This window comes from Hippocampus guttulatus, chromosome 8 (genome assembly GCF_054856545.1).
Source record: "Hippocampus guttulatus isolate MCC_2025c chromosome 8, RoL_Hgut_1.0, whole genome shotgun sequence".
Lineage (NCBI taxonomy): Eukaryota > Metazoa > Chordata > Actinopteri > Syngnathiformes > Syngnathidae > Hippocampus > Hippocampus guttulatus.
The window spans coordinates 21,312,381-21,331,779 of record NC_141268.1 but is presented as its reverse complement, the minus strand read 5'-3'; the positions used below and the strand labels follow the sequence as shown (position 1 = coordinate 21,331,779).

The 19,399-nt window shown below is 46.1% G+C and overlaps 2 protein-coding genes across 3 annotated transcripts in view; both read right to left on the bottom strand.

The window, feature by feature from the left end:
- Positions 1-4,474: 4,474 nt before the first annotated feature.
- Positions 4,475-7,792, bottom strand: klhdc7a (kelch domain containing 7A). The gene has a single exon (XM_086117885.1). It carries the CDS (start codon positions 7,603-7,605, stop codon positions 5,509-5,511), a length of 2,097 nt encoding a protein of 698 aa, XP_085974011.1. The 5' UTR covers positions 7,606-7,792; the 3' UTR covers positions 4,475-5,508.
- Positions 7,793-10,843: 3,051 nt separating this feature from the next.
- Positions 10,844-19,399, bottom strand: part of igsf21a (immunoglobin superfamily, member 21a) — a 137,849-nt gene continuing 129,293 nt past the window's right edge. For both annotated transcript variants that reach the window (XM_086118168.1, XM_086118169.1), the window contains exons 8-10: positions 17,876-18,068; positions 16,773-16,811; positions 10,844-12,140 (exon numbers count right to left, since the gene is read on the bottom strand). In XM_086118168.1, the coding sequence (XP_085974294.1) occupies positions 12,061-12,140; positions 16,773-16,811; positions 17,876-18,068 (312 nt within the window). In that variant the 3' untranslated portion in view covers positions 10,844-12,060. The remainder of the gene's footprint in view (positions 12,141-16,772; positions 16,812-17,875; positions 18,069-19,399) is intronic.

Here is a 19,399-nt window from a genome sequence, read left to right as displayed (position 1 = left end):
AAAACAAGAATGGACAGTGTGTTAGGAAAACAAACATTTGTACATGTCATGAACAATGAATGGTCAGTAAAAATAATCCCTGGAATTTCTTATAAGAATAAGAATAATACATTTCATTTATAACCGTCTTTCAAGACACTCTAGGGCACTTTACAACCAAAACTAAAATAGGTGTGACGCTGTGGGGTGGAATATTTGCCACCAAAAACTAAACGTGAATAACTTCTAAATAGTTTATACTGAATTTGAATTACGTGAATTGAAGGTCAGTGGCTCGGATAATGGATGGACTTGTATATTTTACTCTGAATCATATTGAATAACTGAATCTGAATTGTACAATCTGAATTTGAAACGATCGATTTTTTTTTCTTTGAAACTGTATTTGATCCTCACTGAAAATTAAATTCTGTTTATTTTCATATTCAGTCTTACAAATACAAAACAACGTTTTATTCGTCAGGTTTTGTTTTTGAATTGAGGTACTAAGTTCGGTCCTTTTTTTCGGTCAAAAACGCCTTACTATACATGGTCGTTTTTTTCGGCTTAAAATTTCGTCCAAAAATGCCTTACCATATCAATGGTCGTTTTTTTCGTCCAAAAACGCCTTACTATACATGGTCGTTTTTTTTCCGGCTAAAAACGCCTTACTATACATGGTAGTTTTTTTCGGCTAAAAATTTCGTCCAAAAATGCCTTACTATACATGGTCGTTTTTTTTTTGGGTTAAAAACGCCTTACTATACATGGTCGTTTATTTCATCCAAAAAGGCCTTACTATACATGGTCGATTTTTTCGGCTAAAAATTTCGTCCAAAAATGCCTTACTATACATGGTCGCTTTTTTTTTGGGGTTAAAAACGCCTTACTATACATGGTCGTTTATTTCATCCAAAAAGGCCTTACTATACATGGTCGTTTTTTTCGGCTAAAAATTTTGTCCAAAAACGCCTTACTATACATGGTCGTTTATTTCATCCAAAAAGGCCTTACTATACATGGTCGATTTTTTCGGCTAAAAATTTCGTCCAAAAATGCCTTACTATACATGGTCGCCTTTTTTTTGGGTTAAAAACGCCTTACTATACATGGTCGTTTATTTCATCCAAAAAGGCCTTACTATACATGGGTCGTTTTTTTCGTCCAAAAAGGCCTTACTATACATGGTTGTTTTTGTCGGCTAAAAATTTTGTCCAAAAATGCCTTACTATATATACATGGTCATTTTTTTTCGGCTAAAAACGCCTGACTATACATGGTTGTTTTTTTCGGCTAAAAATTCCGTCCAAAAACGCCTTACTATACATGGCAGTTTTTTTTCGGCTAAAAACGCCTTACTAAACATGGTCATTTTTTTCGGCCAAAAACCCCTTACTCTACATGGTCGTTTTTTTAGGGTAAAAACGCCTTACTATACATGGTCGTTTTTTTCGGCTAAAATTTTTGAAAAATATAGTAATGCACTTTATGATTAAACAAGACTTTTAAAGAGAGTAAGTTTTAAACCATTTACACGTGCCTATAAAATCTAAATGTAATCCCTGCCTACACTTTACAAACTAAGGAGAGTGCTATTGAATGTGTAAATGTGAGAGTGCTATTGATAGCATCTGCTGTCATGGGTATGTCTCAGTGACGGACTGAGGCTGCTGTTGTCTTCTTCTCTGGTCAAAGCAGTGAATGAATTGCACCTTATTAAAAATATTAATTCTGTGTCTTTTATGCATTTTTTTCATTTTTAAATTATCCTGCGGGCCTGATTGAACCTCGCGCGTGCGTGTGTGTGTCTGTTTGTGTGTGTGTGTGTGTGTGTGCGTGCGTGCGTGCGTGCGCGCGCGTGTGTGTGTGTGTGTGTGAGATGAATGGAATTCCGCATCGGTGTGCAATTGTAAAACAAGGCTGTGTGTTGAAAAAATAAATCTGAAACTGCATTTAAGGGTGGCTGGCCATATATGGGCCAGAGTTGTAAATTGATTTCTGGCCCAAATACTTCACTCCACAACTGGCCCTCATCTGGTTTGCCAGAGTCAAGCCAGTGCCTCCTTTGCCACTCCTGGGCGGTGTTCGGGCCACATGCATTATGCCAGTGCCGACTCAAGGCCAGCTGTGCCAGCTTCATGCCGAATCCGGGCCAGATGCCTTTGCTGACTGGGCCCTTTTACGTCGCCTGTCAAAGCAGTCCGGAGAAATGTATTTGCACACCAACCGATGGAAGCTTTGTGCCACAGCTGCCCCACACTTCATTGCCTTCATTCTTGTTTGATTGTTTCTGTCATGGTCCAATTTGTAAAAGCTCTTCGGCTGAGATTATCTTTTTATTGATAGCACGTAATTAGCAGTGCTCACCATGAATTTGACACACACACGCACAACAAATTAAATTGCAGAGAATGGTCTAATTTTCAAAAAAAAATTCCATTTATGATGGAAATTCCAGTTATTTCTGTGTGTTCTTGAACGGAAAAAAACGTATGGGTTCCTCGTGTCTGTTCAAAACGGTCAATTGTAGCGAGCTCAAGTGTTGCAATGTCACATTGAACACGCGATTAACTCATTCACTCCCAAAGACATTTTTAAACGTCTTTTCAGACTTGGTCCAGAATCGGCTGGTACTGAATGAGTTAAAAACGGGTGGGTGTGAATTTAAAAGTAGGCCTACTGTCTCCCCCCCCACCCCCCAACACCAAAAAATAAAGAAAATTAAAAAACTTGAAAGCACGGTATGTCATCATCAAAATGGTCACAAGCCAAGGGCTCACTGAAATTGAAATAGTTCGCATTAAAGTACAAGCGGTCGACTCATTGTATCAATCACTGAACGTGCAAGTCATAGCAGATCGGAGGGACGTGGCCGGGCTTCCGATGGGTGTCAGTGGCGTCGCGGAGGTGAGACAGCAGTTGCGTGAAGGGCGACATCGGCAAGCCGGGAACTCAAGTGTGACGCATGAAGGAGACGTACTTCCTCCGCGCTCTTCTCGTCGAAAGCGGTTGCCGCTGGTCAGCAAGCCAATGTGCTGCATGAAAGGGGCGACAGAGTCAGTTGAAGCAAGCCAAGCGTTATTCTATATGAGGAATTAAATATTCAAGCAGCCGTGCCCCGGCGATGAGCAAAACACACCTAGGGCTTGTATATTTTGCAGGCACGCAGCAGTTGTGCTTGTGAACAATGAAAAGTAGGTCCACCCAGATGCGCATTTTATTGTTGCAGAGAAGTTAATGTCTGTGGCGACTTCCTTTATGGCCCTTCCAACCAAACGCGGTTCGCTCCGGTCCGCAACGCAGCAGTCACGCCCACCGTTGCGACAGTTTGCAAGTTTTCCAAGGTGCCAATTCTTGGGAATGCAGGAGGAGTTGCACCAATTCATGGGAACCGAATGCAAATTGCTTCCATGGCTATGACACTTTTCAAAGGGAATACTGTATGTTGGTTTGAGAACATGGTTGAAGTCCTACTCACAAATACACTCAAGTTAAAAGAAAAATCCTTTCAAAGAAAGTTTTCTAACGATGACATTTGTCTTCTAATAATTGCATCAGCTTTTGGAAGGCTTACACGTACCCCAAAAACTCACTCATGTTTGTAAGCATACACCCTCAGTTGCTAGATAGTTGTGGGCGGGGGGGGGGGGGGGGGTGTTGCTTCTGATTGCTCCTGATACCAGTATCAGTGATTGACATAAAATTGAAATTGGAATGACAACAAGATGCACGGAAACGTCTCAAAGATCCATGGCCAAAATTCAACAGGAAGTCAGACATTTTGGTTTGAAGCCTTCGGGGCACATCACCTCAATATCACATCAACATTTTCAAGTCCCCAGAACAGAACGAGTAAAAAAAAAAAAAAAAACAACAACTGAAAACTCATGAAAACTTTTACCATCTCGACTAACAGCATCCCGCTGCGAGTTTAAAGACGGCCCCGGGCATGTTAATGTTTATCTTGCCTCATCTGTTGATTCGAACACTATTTAGAGCAGTGCTCTTTTGTCACTTAACTTCATTATAAGCGGTGAACGTGTTCTTTTTTTTTTTTATGTCGCTGCTCTGTCCTTATTGCTTTCGATATTCTCAGCTTCTATACATCACACGCATGTGAGAGAGAGTCAATGTGAAACCAGAGGGGCTGGGCTTCCACAAGATAATGACATGCAAATTCCTCCTCTCTCAAAGGCAGCGTGTGCTGTTTGTATTCCCCGGGATCTTGCAAAGACAAAAGAAACAAAACCAAAAAAAAAATGATGTCGCAGCTGACCCGAGTCATGAGTCGTTGAAGGTGACGTCTGCAGGGATGCGTGCAACTCCCATCCCATTAGGGGCTTAATCACGTGGAATCAAAGTGTTTAATTAGGAAGAATCAAAGACGCTTATGTGTGATGGTCAACCATCTGCGAGCAACCGGCGGCAGCTTAGGCGCTCGGATGTTCCCCCCCCCCCCCCCCCCCCGCCGCCCCACCCCCATCATGATGTCGAAGGAGGTTCGGAAAAGCGACCTGTCAAGCCGCCCGCGCTGCTCTGTTTGCTGCCTGAGCCACATGATGGTGCTGTAGCAGCACACCTCTCCGGGGAAGCCGTCAGTCATTCAATAAGCTCCCAATGATGAATATTGACGTCACTCTCAGGGCATCTGACTTCCTCGCGCATAATGACCCACAGTGGAATACAGAGCGCATGCAGCGAATGACAAGTTTGGATCCGTCTTGGAGATGTTTGGAGGGCAGCAAAATACGACACTCAGTCAAAGAAGAGCGAGCCCGCCTGCGACACGCGCTTTCGGAAGCTCACCGATTTATCTCGCACGACACCTCCATTTGCATGCTGCTGTATTCACGCGGCGGCCCCAGATAATTGCATCCTCTCCGGGTCACTGTGGCAGTTCTATTTGTGCCCCGTGTACTGCACGCTCAGTGACGGATGGCGGCCCGATCGCCTCATTTGTATAATGTATACTTACTGCGGCGCTTATTCACGAGTGGGTTTTTCAGCACGAGAAGCTGAAATGTTGTAAAAGTCACTTCATGGCAAGGCGGAGCAACAAATCGAGAGGAGCAAGCTGTTTGCGAGGCGGCGCGTCCTGCGTTAATCTAAGCACACAGCAGTCAGGCGGCCATTAGGGTGCTAACGTTTTACATTTATGGTGGGAGATCGCTAATAAAGGGGCAGTAATTGCAATAAAAGTACAATGAAGGAACATCGTGGTTGCGCTTTGCATGTTTGCCAAGAAAACGTCCATTAAAGAGACACATGAGGCTCGTAATTCCTTCATGCAAAATATACAATTACAACAGCACACTTACTTTTTGAAGATACGTTTGATATTAACCATGAATCCCCCCCCCCCAAAACGTAATCAATGCATCCACGATCAGAGCTTCAGTGTGACCGCGATACAAATGGCCGAAAACCGAGGGTAAGCTCGTCATGGACAATGGTCAAAAAGTACGGCGACGGACTGCCTGTGTAAGCTGGCGGGCACAACGTTCTCATCATTCTGAAAGTGAATCTGCGCTACACGCTGGTCTGCAGAGGCCGCTTATCAGGGAGCGACAGGACAAAGGGGAAAAGCAGGCCCTTGGCCGCGGGGGCCACGCTCAAATCGTCATTGCTGAAAGCCGGAGAGATCTCGTCGGCCTCAAATCTCAAGGTGAAGTGACGGCTGACGCAGTAGATGTTGTCGTGCATCGCCACGCACTGGAAAGCGGGGCAGCGGGGGAGCCGTTTGGCGCCGCACTCGTACCACAGTCGGGCTACGGTGTGGTAGCGGTACACGCTGACCCCCAGCAGAGGGTTGACTTCAAAGCGATAGAGGAAGGGTCCCACGGCCACAATGTCCGCCGTCCTGTCTTTGCCGCCCGCCATCAGACCGCCCCTCCAGGTGTCGCTCTTGGGGCTGTAGCGCAGCAGCATATAGCGAAGACTACCCCCGGACACAAACAGCTCCCCGTTGCAAACCGTCACGTGATGGGCCACGGCGAAGGTATCGTTCGGCAGAGAGGCCACAAACGTCCACGCGTCCGATCGCGGGTCGTAGCGCTCCACCGAGGAGAGGCACTCCCCGCCGACGGCGTAGATGTAGCCATCCAGGGCGGCCAGTTTGCAACGGGGCCTGGCTTCATTCATGGGACTGATCTCCTTCCAAATGGACGTGAGAGGATTGTAGCAAAACACGCGCTTGGAAGGCGTCGTTTCATCCTCTGTGCCTTGGCAGCCCACGGCGACAAAAAGGTAGTTGTCCATCGTGCACATGGCGCAGGCTTTGCTGATGACTTCCTGCGGAATGGAGCAAAGTTGATGCCAGCTGTCTCGACAGTCGTCGTAGTAGTACAGAGCACTCGGCTTCCTTTTCAGCGCCTTGCTCTTCCTCGAACAGTCCTGGGGGTCCATATCTGCCATCATGACAAAGCTTCTCCCTCTTATTCTCTGCCTCCTGATGAGTTGCAGCTCGGCATCGGTAAGCCGCCCGTAAAGGTCGGCGTCCCGGAGCACCTGGAGGTAGTTGTTGGACATCACTTCAATGGCCGCCTGCACCGCGGACCCTCGGTCGTGTTTTTTGGCCAAAAAGAGAGCCTCCAAACAGTTGCCCAGATCCAGTTGATTTTCCAGGCTTCCCAAATCTGAGCGGTGGACCAAGAGACTCCCCGCGACAGCCTCTAGATGAGACCCTTTGCTCACATTGGGGCATTCGTCGTTTGTGGAAGGACTGGTCAACGGGGGACCGGCGTTCGTTGAGCTATCGGAGGGAGCAACTGGACTCGGCAGCTCCGACTGCTCTGCAGCGGCGAGATAGCTCGGTTTGCGTTGGGGTCCGGACGTCGCGGAGGGCCTCGGAACGGATGTCCCAAGGAGGGACGGTTCCTCAGCGACGTCAGGGTCCACAGAAAGAGGAGAACCTGTGCCGGTGATGCAATCGCTTCCAATCGCTACTCGTTGCAACTCAGACTTGCTTTCAGTCGGACCCAAGTTAACGTTTGGCTCCGTAGTACAGTGAGAAGAGGTTTCCACGTAGTATTCATATATCTTTCCGTGCACTACCTGGTCTCTTGGACTATCCAGCACCAGCTTAGCATCCTCCACCTTGATCTCCGCCTTGGAGAGAAAGCTGGAGTAGACGCCGTGTCGTTCCAAGTCCTGCCTTAGCTCCCTTCCCACACCCAAACCGCCGTCCAGTTTTTTTAAAAAGCAGGGAGAGCGTCTGCCTTTTGTACTCGCTCGTCCACACTTTGCCGCTTCGGGAAGAGTCGGAGCGCTATCACTGGGCACCGATAACTTTGCTTCCTTTTCCAAATGCTGTTCACGGTGTGACAGGCAACGTGCCTCCTGGGCTGGATTAGCTTCTGTCGGTCTTCCTTTGGCGTTGTCAGATGACGGAGCATCCGTGAGGGTCGGTCCGAGTAGATTATCGCCGGTGTCACCCGCCGACAGGCTTGTCTTGCATCTCTGGCAAGTCTGTTGTTTTTTGCTACGCCGGACGGGACTTTCCTCCGTGCCCCTGGAGTTGTAGAACCTGTAGGCTAGTGACACAAGAAGCACCGCCGCCACAGAAAGACTTATTTTGAGCACCAGCTGCATGTCGGATTGGACTCCGAGGAGGTTTGCGACAGGCATGGCGGCGGCAGCGGGAGTGACGGTGGAAATGACCGGTCGACTGATCCTTTTGTCAACGTCGCTCAGCTGACAATCGCATATTGGCTGGTTTCCATTGCAAAAGAGCTCCGATGATGCGATGACTGCCGCTCTTTGCCTCCGGGTGTAAAAGGAAACCTGCGGAGGCACATTTGCATCTCTTTATAGGCGGAGCTCGGCTCACTCGACACCTGCGGTGAGTCAGTTGCTGATTCAACACAACCAAACGCACCCTCTGTAAAGATCAATATTTGGTTGGCATGTTTTCACTTTTTTTTCCTCCATAAAAAAAAAAATCATCCAAGACAAGACCTTGCTGCCATTTATGTCGGTGCAGGTCTCACTTGCCGCATAAGCGGTTGATGTTTTATAACTACTCGAGTCATTCTGCCTGCAGAGCTTGAGCTGCAGGTTGAAATAAGGGGCGGGACACTCGTTGTGTCATCTACTTAGCAACCAGGATACATCTGTTTGCACAATTGTGTCACGGATCCGAAACTTTCCCTTTCGCGGTGTCAGACAAAGCAGAATGCGATAACCATCATGCAGAACTTGGCAATCGGTCGATGGAACAGAGAAAACTGACAGCTTCGTTCATTTGCATAAGCTCAGCTACTGTCAAGCTGTCATGTGTCGAGGTTGGCGTCCGCAGGAAAAACTCTTGCGGTTAAGTTGACTCCGTGGGAGGCTCTGGACTCTGAAAGGTCTCTCAGTGAAATAGTTGGAAAATCCGAGCCTTTGGCGTCCTTCGGGGACAACGGGCTAGAATCAACTTATTGTTATTCAGTCTTTTTTTTTTTTTCCAAGCGCTGTTTTGGGACAACTCCGATTACAAAGATGCGTTGCTTGCATACGCTGACAAGGGCAATGAGAAACTAACAGTGACACTGCCAACAAGTCGCCTGGTATACTTATAATGTTTGCAATTGTTTTTTGTTGGCTCTTGTTTGAGGAGAATGAGAACGTACGAAGCCAAAAAGGTTGTTTAGTCGTGTAAAAGTACACCCTAAGTCACCAAATGTGCTTCCGAAGGTGTCAAAGGGGCAAAAATGAAGAGCGTGTGTCAGCGATGACAAATTTTGGTCACTGTTTTGTCAGTTGAGAGCTTGCCGATCAGCACTTGGAGGAAACCAAACTCTCCAAGCTTAGTATGACTTGTGAATAATTCACGGGGGGGGGGGGGGGGGGTCTCTGTGACATTCTGTTAATTGTCTTGACTTTTGTTCTCAGCTCGAGTGGACCAAGATGAGGTCGACACGATTATCTACTCGGGAGGGAGGCGCTTTCTCCTCCTTCTCTTGATGGTAGATGACACAGATATTTCACGTTTCTTTGCGCTCCAGACAAATTCCTCAATTCAAACGGTAGGAGCACATCTCACAAAATCTCAAGAAGCGACGTGCGTGGCTTTAAAAGTCACCGTGCGATGACACAAATGCATGATTGTTATGCCATTATTCAAGCCGCTCATCCTAACTTTAGGACTCACATACCCTTCATAAATACGACATGCGACATTCAATATGCCACACGTAGCCCGATCTTGTCATTTGTCGTAAACAAGTGTGTTTTTTGTGATGCCACACTCCTCCGTAATCTGCTCTGCAAAGAGGGGTGTGCAATTGTTGTGACTAAACCTTGGGACCGTACAAATTGTTGACAGTGAACCAAGGCTTCATCTCACTTGGTGTTGAGCCTTGTGGAATCAAGCCGCAGAAGTCAACCTTTCGTGTTTGCTTTGCTCCGAGAATAAAGGGAACCCAAAACAAAGAATTACCCGAGCCTTGAGAAATCCCACTTCACCATTCAACAGGCTTCTACGTCCTGTGCGGCTTTGATCAAATGTTGTCAATAATAGGTCGTGCGATGTGGTCATATGGACTGCACACTGCCCATGCTCATTCACGTGAGACTTGATAACGCACGATAAACACAATTTTCACCTCAGCCAATGCAATTTGCAATGCATCACCCTATTGCAGGTTTTATTTTCGTCCATAGAGCACCAAAAGTGCTCCTTGAACTCATCTGAAATTGCCGGTGTTATGATGAGATGCAGTCGGTGCACTTCACTTCCCCACTCAGAGCTCAGGCCTCTTAATTTTGCTGTCATTGGAAAGCAGCTCTCCACCTCACGGGGCTGTTTTGCAGTGTCGTGGTTCCGCAAGGCGAACTGGCATTCCGACGTGACTGCTCCAGTCTGCTCTATCCATCGGGCAAAAATCTTTTAAACCTTCACCTGCTCTTGCATGCACAGTAGTTTATCTTCAATATGATTAACTATTTTAAAAAAAATCAACGAGGGATGAAAGAGTTCAATTATAACCTTGAAATGGATACAAGCTGCATTGGTTCACCATTACTACTCTTCTTCAAAGGCTCACTGTTGATGCCTGAGCCGTGATGTGGATGATTATGGTGCCAACATCAAACAGAGTTGCCAAATGAGCCCTGCGGTCAGCTATGCGGAAATGAACAATAATATATGCTAGGAAAAACATTGCATTAGGTACACTGTGGCAATGAAATTGATTGAATACAAGAAAAAACACAAAAAAATGTTTTGCCTTGACGTGCGAGTGACCGGACTTACGAGTTTTGGGTGTTTTTTTTCTTCCTTTGTCTTGTGGCTTACATGTCAACCACCTGATCTGAAAAAGAGGCTTCAAGTTGTTTCATGACATTCTCAGTCGAAGTTTACTGTCAAAGTAAACATCAAACAAAGACTATCACACTTGGTGGATTTGAGGCAACAAAACAGTTTTGCCTCAGGAATGCCCCTGCTACGCATGCTAACACATAAAGGAACGTGACATTGACGGGCTCACAATTTGCATTGCTAGGTGCAGTTTTCCAGCCCTTTAAGAAAGTGATCTTTTTTTAACACAAACGGCGGCGGAACATTTGTGCAGTGGAATAACCCCAAGAGCGACTAAATGAGAGAATATTACGATACTATTTTGGTTCCCCTGTTTATCTACTTGAGAGGGAGAAAAAAAATTGAAATATCTCTCAGTATGATGGAACAAACACACTCCAACCACAATAATACAAAAAATTGGAAAATCATTCCTTTGCCCTGACAGTGTCAATTAAAACTGAGCGTTATTATCATGGCAAATGCCTATTTATTTCCTTTTTTTTTTGTGCACAGTATACGTAAACAAGTCATGATTATTCAAAACACATACAAGCGTGTCATAAGGAAAGCCAAGGCGTGTCAGCTTGATCATCGCTCCACTTTAATACAGGTGAAATGAAACAAATGCAAACAACCCTGTTTTATAAGACTGGCGTGAGGGGGGGGGGGGGCGGCGGCTAGTATGACGTTATTAATCTCAGCAAACATCCGTGGGTGTGTGTGCGCGTGAGAGAGAGAGAGAGAGAATTACATATATATTCACACACGGACACACACACACACACACACACACGCACGCACGCACACACACACACACACACACAATGTAAGTCACTTAAGATAGCATGACAAGGAAACAGCTGCAGCGAGCTGCTGCAGCAGCGCCTCAAAGAAAAAAAAATTGTAAAAAAAACAACTAAACAAACTCACATGCATCACAATCCTGAAAACATCGGACAAATGCGACAACACTTGTCATACAAGAAAAAAAAAAGATCTAATGGGATACATAAAAAGCGGTTTGTTTGTTTTTCTGCCAGCCAATGTTTCGCGCGGATGGGTGGTATTCAAACAGCTCCGTCCCTCACCATGACCCCATAAAACCTCTTTAATTATCTGTTTTATTTACACTGATGTACACAAAATACACTCAAAAACAGGAGATTTAAATTCTTTTGTACATTCTGAGCCATCAAAAAGAGGACCAAAACCCCCCCCCCCCCCAAAAACTAAATAAAAAGAGATACTTGAATAGTATAGAGATTGTTCTGTTTGAACGTCGGCATTGTGAACCCCCACATCCTCCACCCTTCTACCCCCTTGTGGTGCTTATTCCGGGAGAGGGAGCAGATAGGTGTGGAAGCGTTTATTTTTTTTTATTTTTTATTTTTTAATGGGAGGCATAGCCTGAGCCACTCATCATTTGCATGGAAACTGAAATAACACTTAGACAAAAAAAAAAAATCAAATCTGAACAGTTTGAACTGATTTTATTGGCTGACAGGCAGACGTGGGACGAGAAACAAAAAAAAGTTTAACTTGGGATATAAGGAAGGAGGGTGTCATGTTCATCATGTTCTTTTGCTCACGTAATTGTGGATGTTTTCGTTACAAAAAAAAAAAAATAGTAGGAGCGCCTATGGGAGGCAGCACCGTGACCCCAACAGAAGTTTTGTTGACACTCGCAAGGTTGTGGAAAGAAAACTGATGTTTCGTTGTTGTTTTTTGGATGTTTGTGTGTGTGTGTGTGTGTGACAAGGGCAAGTATGTGCGTACGGGTGCGAGCGTACGAGTTTTCACGTCAGTTCCACAGTCACTGTGAGGACGAGGGCTAGCCACGTGAAGCCGCCCACGACGTTCATGTGCAAGGCTCCACCTGAAAACAGGAAACAAACACTGTCAGTCAGACACCAAAGTTGCATTGAAAATGTATAAAGCTCCTTTAAAAACAACAAAAAAAAAAATCATGAAATTGGATCATGAAAATGAGTGTCCCGGAGCTGTTTTTTCCTATGGGTGTGAATCTTGGTGACAAAGTCAATACTGACTCAAAAGGCCCTCTTTTCATGCATAGCGCAGGCGTAGCGCAAAATGCAGCCAAACTGTGGGCGGAGTTGATGCCGTCATGGGCCTGAACACAACCGACTAGACTCCCGGCCAATCCAGCATTGGAGAGGCACGCGGTCTACATGGCAGAAGTGGAAGCAAGTCGCTGGAGCAGGTTATCGACGTTGATCGGGGCCTGCAAGATCTCTATTTGCGGATGATGTCAAGTTGGCCACCAGGAAAAGGGCATGCGCACCAAAATTCATGACCGACATCACCTGCGCCACAACCTAAAGCCGGTTTCACCTGATCTAAAGTTTAGTATACTTTCCGTCTTCAAATTTTCAGATGCGTTGGGGGCGTGTAACAGAAAACACCCAGAGTGGTGACGCACTGTCTCTCAAATTCCTGAAACTTGACTCGCCCCGCATGAAGATGAAAATGAAGATTTCACTGAGCGCACGTGCGACAAAAATAGAGCCCAAGCACTGCTTGCCTCTCGACATGAGTTTTTAATGCCAAAGTGCCTGAGTCACTTCAGCGAACAGTGATTGAGAAGCTCTGATCTTCCATACAGCGTACGTGTCTTGAAGTCAAACGTTTTGCATCAGTCACTCCGGTAGGCTTGAATTCAAAGGCTATTTTACTCTCCGTGCACGATTCCTGATGTCAAAGTTGCACATCTGTGACGACGGTGACCGCGCCGTATATTCAAAAGCGTTTTTTCTCTCGATACATTGGTGTTGATTGCAAAGTTCTGCATCAGTCACTACAGTGGAAAGCGATGAAAAAGTTGCTTCCTCATGTCTTTTTACCTGCCACCGTTGCTCATCGCCGGCAAAGAATGGCATGACTAAAATATCTCTTGCCAGCGAGCCCGATAAACTGCTTTCACACATAAAGCAACAGTTCCGCGTCATTAGCGTTGGTTAAATCACCTTCTGTTAAGCACTACCCATTAACAATGTAAATGAAAGGGTAACCTCTCACACATACAGTATGAGACGCACGCCGTCATTTAATGAGAGCGGCGCTCGATGAAGTGGCAAGTTCATTTTAATGGGCTGGATGTGTAATCGCCGCATAATCCCCTTTCGCACATGTGTGACGGCCACGTTTGTCGCGGTGCATCGTGGGAGCAGCTTGAGTGAGCAGATGGCGAGCCCAGTCGATTGGCCTGACACAAAATCGGCGACGGAAAAACGCTATACCTCAAAGCGGACGTACGGAGTCAGGGAATATGGCCCTTTTTTTTTTTTTCGTTGTACAGTCATTTTTACAGTTCATTTTTCACGAGTTGCCGTGTTTTTCTGCGCGAGCTTTCCCGAGCTCTGCTGCGAAAATCTTTCTGTCGTGCCCTGAGATGCCAGAGTCCTGGCTAAAGTCAGACGCTAATTGTTGGAAAGGAACCACAGTGGACCCCCTGCCTTCGTGAGGGAACGCCACTTGACAGGCTCGTAAACCGCAATAGCCTGGTCATCGTACACTCGCATTATAATTGCAGAAAACATTTCAAATTTTTTCAACTAATTAATCGTGCAGTTCTCCCTAAGTGATCACGATTATTCACATTGTTCTACTTTTTACTCCTCGGATTCTAAGACTGCTCTATTAATAGCTTCATTTGCTTCTTGAATACAATTCTTGTCATAAAAAAAAAAGAAAAGTACGATCGAAAGTGAATCAGCTTCACATCTTGTATTCTTCTCATGGGTTTCCCCAAACTTTTCGCCCGTAGGTTTAGTTTCTGCCCATTAACTTGATGTGGGGATTTTGCACGCAGACGTGCGACTGATCGGGTATTTGAATTTGGCTTTGTTGCAAAGCAACTTTCCATCTCTCCAACCGGCCTCAAGCGAGGTAAACTGAAAGCCAATGCTGAAACAACCCGAATATATATATATATATATATATATACTGTATATAAAATTATTTTTTTGGGGGGGGGGGCAAAACTGAACCCCAGAACAGTGAGGCAGGCAGGCGCGCAAAGCACTCATTCAATAGTGCTGGCTGACATGAATTATGCCTTTTTAAAATTTTTATTGATTTATTTTTTATTGCCGTCTTCTACATCCCATCTCTGTCCTTTATTTGCTCTTCGTTGCTTTTGCTGCCCCTCTAGCTGTGGTTTGGGGATACAGATTTGAATATTCAAATGCCAGGATGAGTGCGGGAGCAGGTGTGTCACAGCAAGGACGAAATGGAGTCATACGCCCGCGCGCACACGCACGTGCGTGCACGCTCCTCGTGCAAGGGAAACTGGTGTACAACAAGGCCCAGGGAGGCGCACGTGCCTCTTTGGTGAACGGCTCAATCCCGGGCTTGTCGGCCCACCGCCGCCTTTGAGATATTCACGCAGTTGCCAGGATGAACAACGTTTACGGTGCCAGGACGCGCGGTGGCTCTTCTCTTCCGGATGCTACAAATGGCCTCTTTTTCATGACGGCCCCACAGAATGATTGGGGTTTTTTTTTCACAATACTGAGACAATATTAGACGGGGTAGGCAAAAAACAACAACAAAATTTGAATTTAGCCTTGCCCAAAAGTCGAGGCCAACCTTTTAGGTGGAGGAACATTTTTCCAAGGACGCCCTCATAATCCGAATATGAATGAAATAATAAAGCCCAATGTAACTGGAAATGCCATTGGAATTAGAAATGCTGCGCGTTCTTGAAAAAAAAGAAAACAAAATGGTGTAATTTATTTTTTTGTTTAAAAAAATGTCTTTCAAGAAAAAAAAAGGCATCACAACTTTCCTAGAATTGAAACATATTTTCTTGCAGTAATGTGAAAGAGAAGAAAAACTAGCCTTCGTTTTCAGATCGTTTTAATCTTATCATGTTAAACTTAACAGCGGAAAGAATTGGCATGATCGCGACTGACGTGAGTGAGTGGTTTGTGATTGAAGGTTTTTATTTTGAAAGGGGGGGGGGAATACTTTTTAAAAATCATTGTAATGATTTAGATGTAATTACAAGAATTGAAACCAATGCAATTCAATGAGACTACATTTATATCGTCAGGAAACGGATTTTTCAATGCCATAATGTTGCAAGAACTCTTCTATTTGATCATAAAACGCTACGCTAAGGAGAGAAAAGACATGAATATATTTCAGGAGTATGGAAAATTACTTCAGTCACTCTTGACAACTGAGTGCCTTGGAAACCCTTTGGGGTTGTTTTTTGGTCAATTTGAAGAGGAATGACTGAAATTGTTGTTTGTGGTGTTGCGATGCACGCGCTGGCAGAGAGAGACCACTCCCACAAGGGCTTCGGGAAAACGGGCTGGCGCAGCCTCAACGCCGTCCAAGCCAAAGTGCGAAAAGCAACAGATGGCCGCACGACTCGCGTGTTGACGCCAGTCGACTGCAAGTGGACCGCAGAGGACGCGTCGCTCGCGCTTGGATGAACCCGCATTTGGAAGACTCACCGCAAACAACCTGTTGTTGTTGTTGTCGTTCAGTGTCGAATGACACGCATTCGTCAAAAGTGGATCAAGGTGCGACGAACATGCCAGATGAAGACGCGATGTGGGAATTTGCACCAAGGAAGGCGGTGCACTCCCATGAAAATGGGGCAGCAGGTGTGAAAGAAAAACGCTTCCCTCTTTCCAAGAAAAATGCGGACGGGTAACGGGAGCTTGGACAAGCACTCGCTAACTGACTGCAACAACGAAACAGGTTCTGTGTTTCCGTGAAGAAGATCGTGCCCGGTTAGAGATTCACAGGCGCCCCCTACTGGCAGAGAGGCTTCCAGGCAATACCGTTCCCTCCCACTCGCTGCTCTTAAATATCCAATTGACTTTTTGTCTCCGTTTTGACCGGCTGTCGACGATTGTAATTCGCACCCCACAAAGGACGCCAAATCCCGGATGTTTATCCGGGGATTTGGTCCTTTCGGGATCCCAGAGGATAATCTGTGCTGACCACGCACAGCGCAGCCCTCTCCAACAATCGTCATCGGCGTCTCAACCCAGCCTGAGCTACATTTAAAAATAGATGCGGCGGTGCAGCGGGAAATGCGACGGCGCTGTGAAGCAATTGCCTTTGGGTAGGAGGACAAAGGAGCGGAAACAGAATGAAGGCTTGTCACAGCTTTATGGAAAGTCATTTGAGATCATATTCGATATCCAGCATGAGGTCCGTGTACTCGTACGCCCTCTGTCCTCACTCGGGAGACAATTCGACCTCATCCTGGAACGACTTTGGCAGAGGAATATTGTTACCAGTCAAGCAAAACTAGTTGAACTCTAGATAGCGCGAGAACAATAGGTCAAGCGCTTGATGTGAACTCATAGAATTTCATAATGTCACCAGGAGGGGAAACGTTTTTCTTTTGCGGTCGGCTGCCGTGTCAAAGTCAGACATCGGGATTTCGGTGGTTCATTTTTTGAATTTTTTTTATATCGCACTTGCCCACTCGTGGCTGAGTCATTTGCACGGTTGGAAAACTTACTGTTCTGGCTTTGCGTGTTTTTCATCATGCTTGGATTTTCTGTGGGAGACAAAAAAAATAAAGGTTATTATTGACACCGCTGTGTTCAGTTCAGGATTACAGGCTGGTAATGGGGTTTGGGAACACAGTGCACCAGAACAACAAGGATAGCAGTAATTTACCTTTTTTTTTTTTTTTTTAAACTTTAATAAGCAGCGCATGCCAAGTGATTACAATGAGAGGAGAAAGCGTGCCCCTTGGGTAAAAACAACGCCTCCCCAGCTATATTTGGATGCTCAGAGTCAAGTGGATGTGCGGCGCCGGAAACCGCGGCGGCTTTTTCTGACATGCACCCACTTGATTATGTTACACTTCTCCAGAGAGTCAATCCAAAAGACAACAAAATATTCAGCCTCATAGATGCGTTCATCGTGGTCATCCGGGTGTCGTGAACGCGTTCTGGGGGATTTTTAAAAACGGGAGTTTCAGTTTCATTGTGTGGTATGAAATGTGGTCGGCAAGTCCGTCACGAGCAGACCCGCAGAAAAGACACAAAGTCTGCAGCTTAACGTATAACGAAAGGCGTATAACGAAACAGGAAAGCTCTCGAGTTTCCGTCATCGGATGCGGTCAGAGCATAAAAGCGGCGCCGTTTGAAGATTTGCCATAAAACACAAAAATCTGACAAGCCAGGTCCGAGCCGGGCCAAAATGTACTCGTATATGAAGAGCGGCTGCGACAATGCTCGCCGGCGATGGACTGAAATTCTCGTTAAGAGAATAGTCATCTCTCTAAGTGCAGTCTTAAAAAGAAAGTGTTGTTGGGCCAATTAGGGACACAATCTTTTATTAATCGCAATCTCGCAGCCGCATGAATGATTCATCGGCAAAAGTGGTGGCATAAATCTCCAAGGTATATTTCACCGTTTCTGTAGATACAGTGCGAGGGAGACATTTTGTAGAGTGATGTCGTTTCATTTTTTTTTTTTTTCCCTCGCACTTAATTATGTCAAGAGCATTCCGCCTCATTGTGGCGCCGTCCTTTTGGTCGTCGCGCGCGAGCTTGTTCAATAATAGATTGGACTTGTACTCGATGGCCGTTTTCCCACTTAATGGCAAACGTACCAAAGACGATGAGGCGGGTGTGCGTGTCGGTGGAGCCCAGAGGATTCTGGGCCGTGCAGCGGTACATGGAGCCGTTGAGCTCGGCCGGGACCCTCTCCAGAATCAGCTCCTTGCCGTCTCGCTCGCTGCTGCCGTCCAGGAGGCGGCCCCCCACGCGGGTCCAGGTGAACAAGGGCTCCGGGAACACCTCGTTCTACGCCGGCGCCAAAGGGAGCGCCGGGATGGGGCGGGGCCGTCGCCGAGAAAGAGAGTCGGAGCAAACGAGGCATGAATAATACAGCCTGTCCCCCAACTGATTCAACCGCGAGTTAACAACATGCATTAATTATCGACGCTTCGGTTTACAACAAATTTATTCCCCCCGCAGCTCTTAACCCTCCAGTAAACAAGCCCATTTCTAAAAATAACAGCGCCAAGTGCATTCTTCCACATGGCCACTGTGATAGAGGATACATATAAGACGGTCGACGCAGCTTCAGTCGCAGCCTCTGTTGTACCTGCGCCAACACGCATGTTCGACAATTTTTTCCCCCCCCCGTTTTGTCGCTCACGCTGCATTTGAGCGATTGAACACTTTGGGTAGGATGTGTGCTTCAAAATAAAGGTTCTTGCTGAGCCCCCCCCCCCCCCCCCCCGAAAGTCAGTTGAGCATAGCCACCAACTAGTGACAGTCACAAACGTCTCAACTCAACGAATAATGTTTGGGAATGAAAATCTGTGCTTCGGTGCCGCTTAAACAAGCAGCAGTGTCAAATTGAATCTCATACATAACGCAACAAGAGTGGGGGGGAAAAAAAAAAAAAAGGAGCAGCGCCTGAAAACCGGCACTGAAGTCGCCGTCCGTAATGAATTTGCGGAAACGACACACCGTGGGCCCCGCTTGCTTTTCGCTTCGGCTCACTGCGAAAAGGGCAAAATAATCTGGGGGACGCACGGTCATTTCACCTTGTGGACGTGCTTCTTTGCCATTTGGTCAACCGTCATTTCTCCTTATAAGCTATCACAGCAATGGCCAATGGACGCGACTTTTATGAATTCATGACTCAGTACGTTGAAAACAACGGTGGCTTGGTGTCACGTTATTTTATTTGATTATGTTATTGTCACGTTTGCGAGGTGGCGGTGGACCCAAAAAGCAGGCAAGAGGGAGGAGCAGGGTGTATTTGAAAAAGTGTATTGATAAAACACAGAAAACTAAATCCGAAGCAAACAAAGTACAAAGTATCAAGCAAAAACCATAACTGAAGCTCAAAACTATCGATAACAGAAACATGACCTAAACATGACAGCAGCAAAGAGCAACAATGATCGGACAATTAATGGTCGTGAAGGAGTGCTTTTATGGAACGAATTACCTAACGACCAACAGGTGTGCACCTGCAGGGGGAGCCCTACAGCGCCACCTGTTGGTCCCAAACCGAATCATGACAGTTATGTGTCCATTAGCGTCGCAGTAGCATCAAAATACCGGGGCAGGGTGGGCATCACAAAGCTTGCTTCAAATTGAAAAAAAAAAACAACTAA

What these genes read in the sequence shown, in the direction of transcription:
- klhdc7a (XM_086117885.1), bottom strand. Translation starts at nt 7,605, where the DNA reads ATGCCTGTCGCAAACCTCCTCGGAGTCCAATCCGACATGCAGCTGGTG.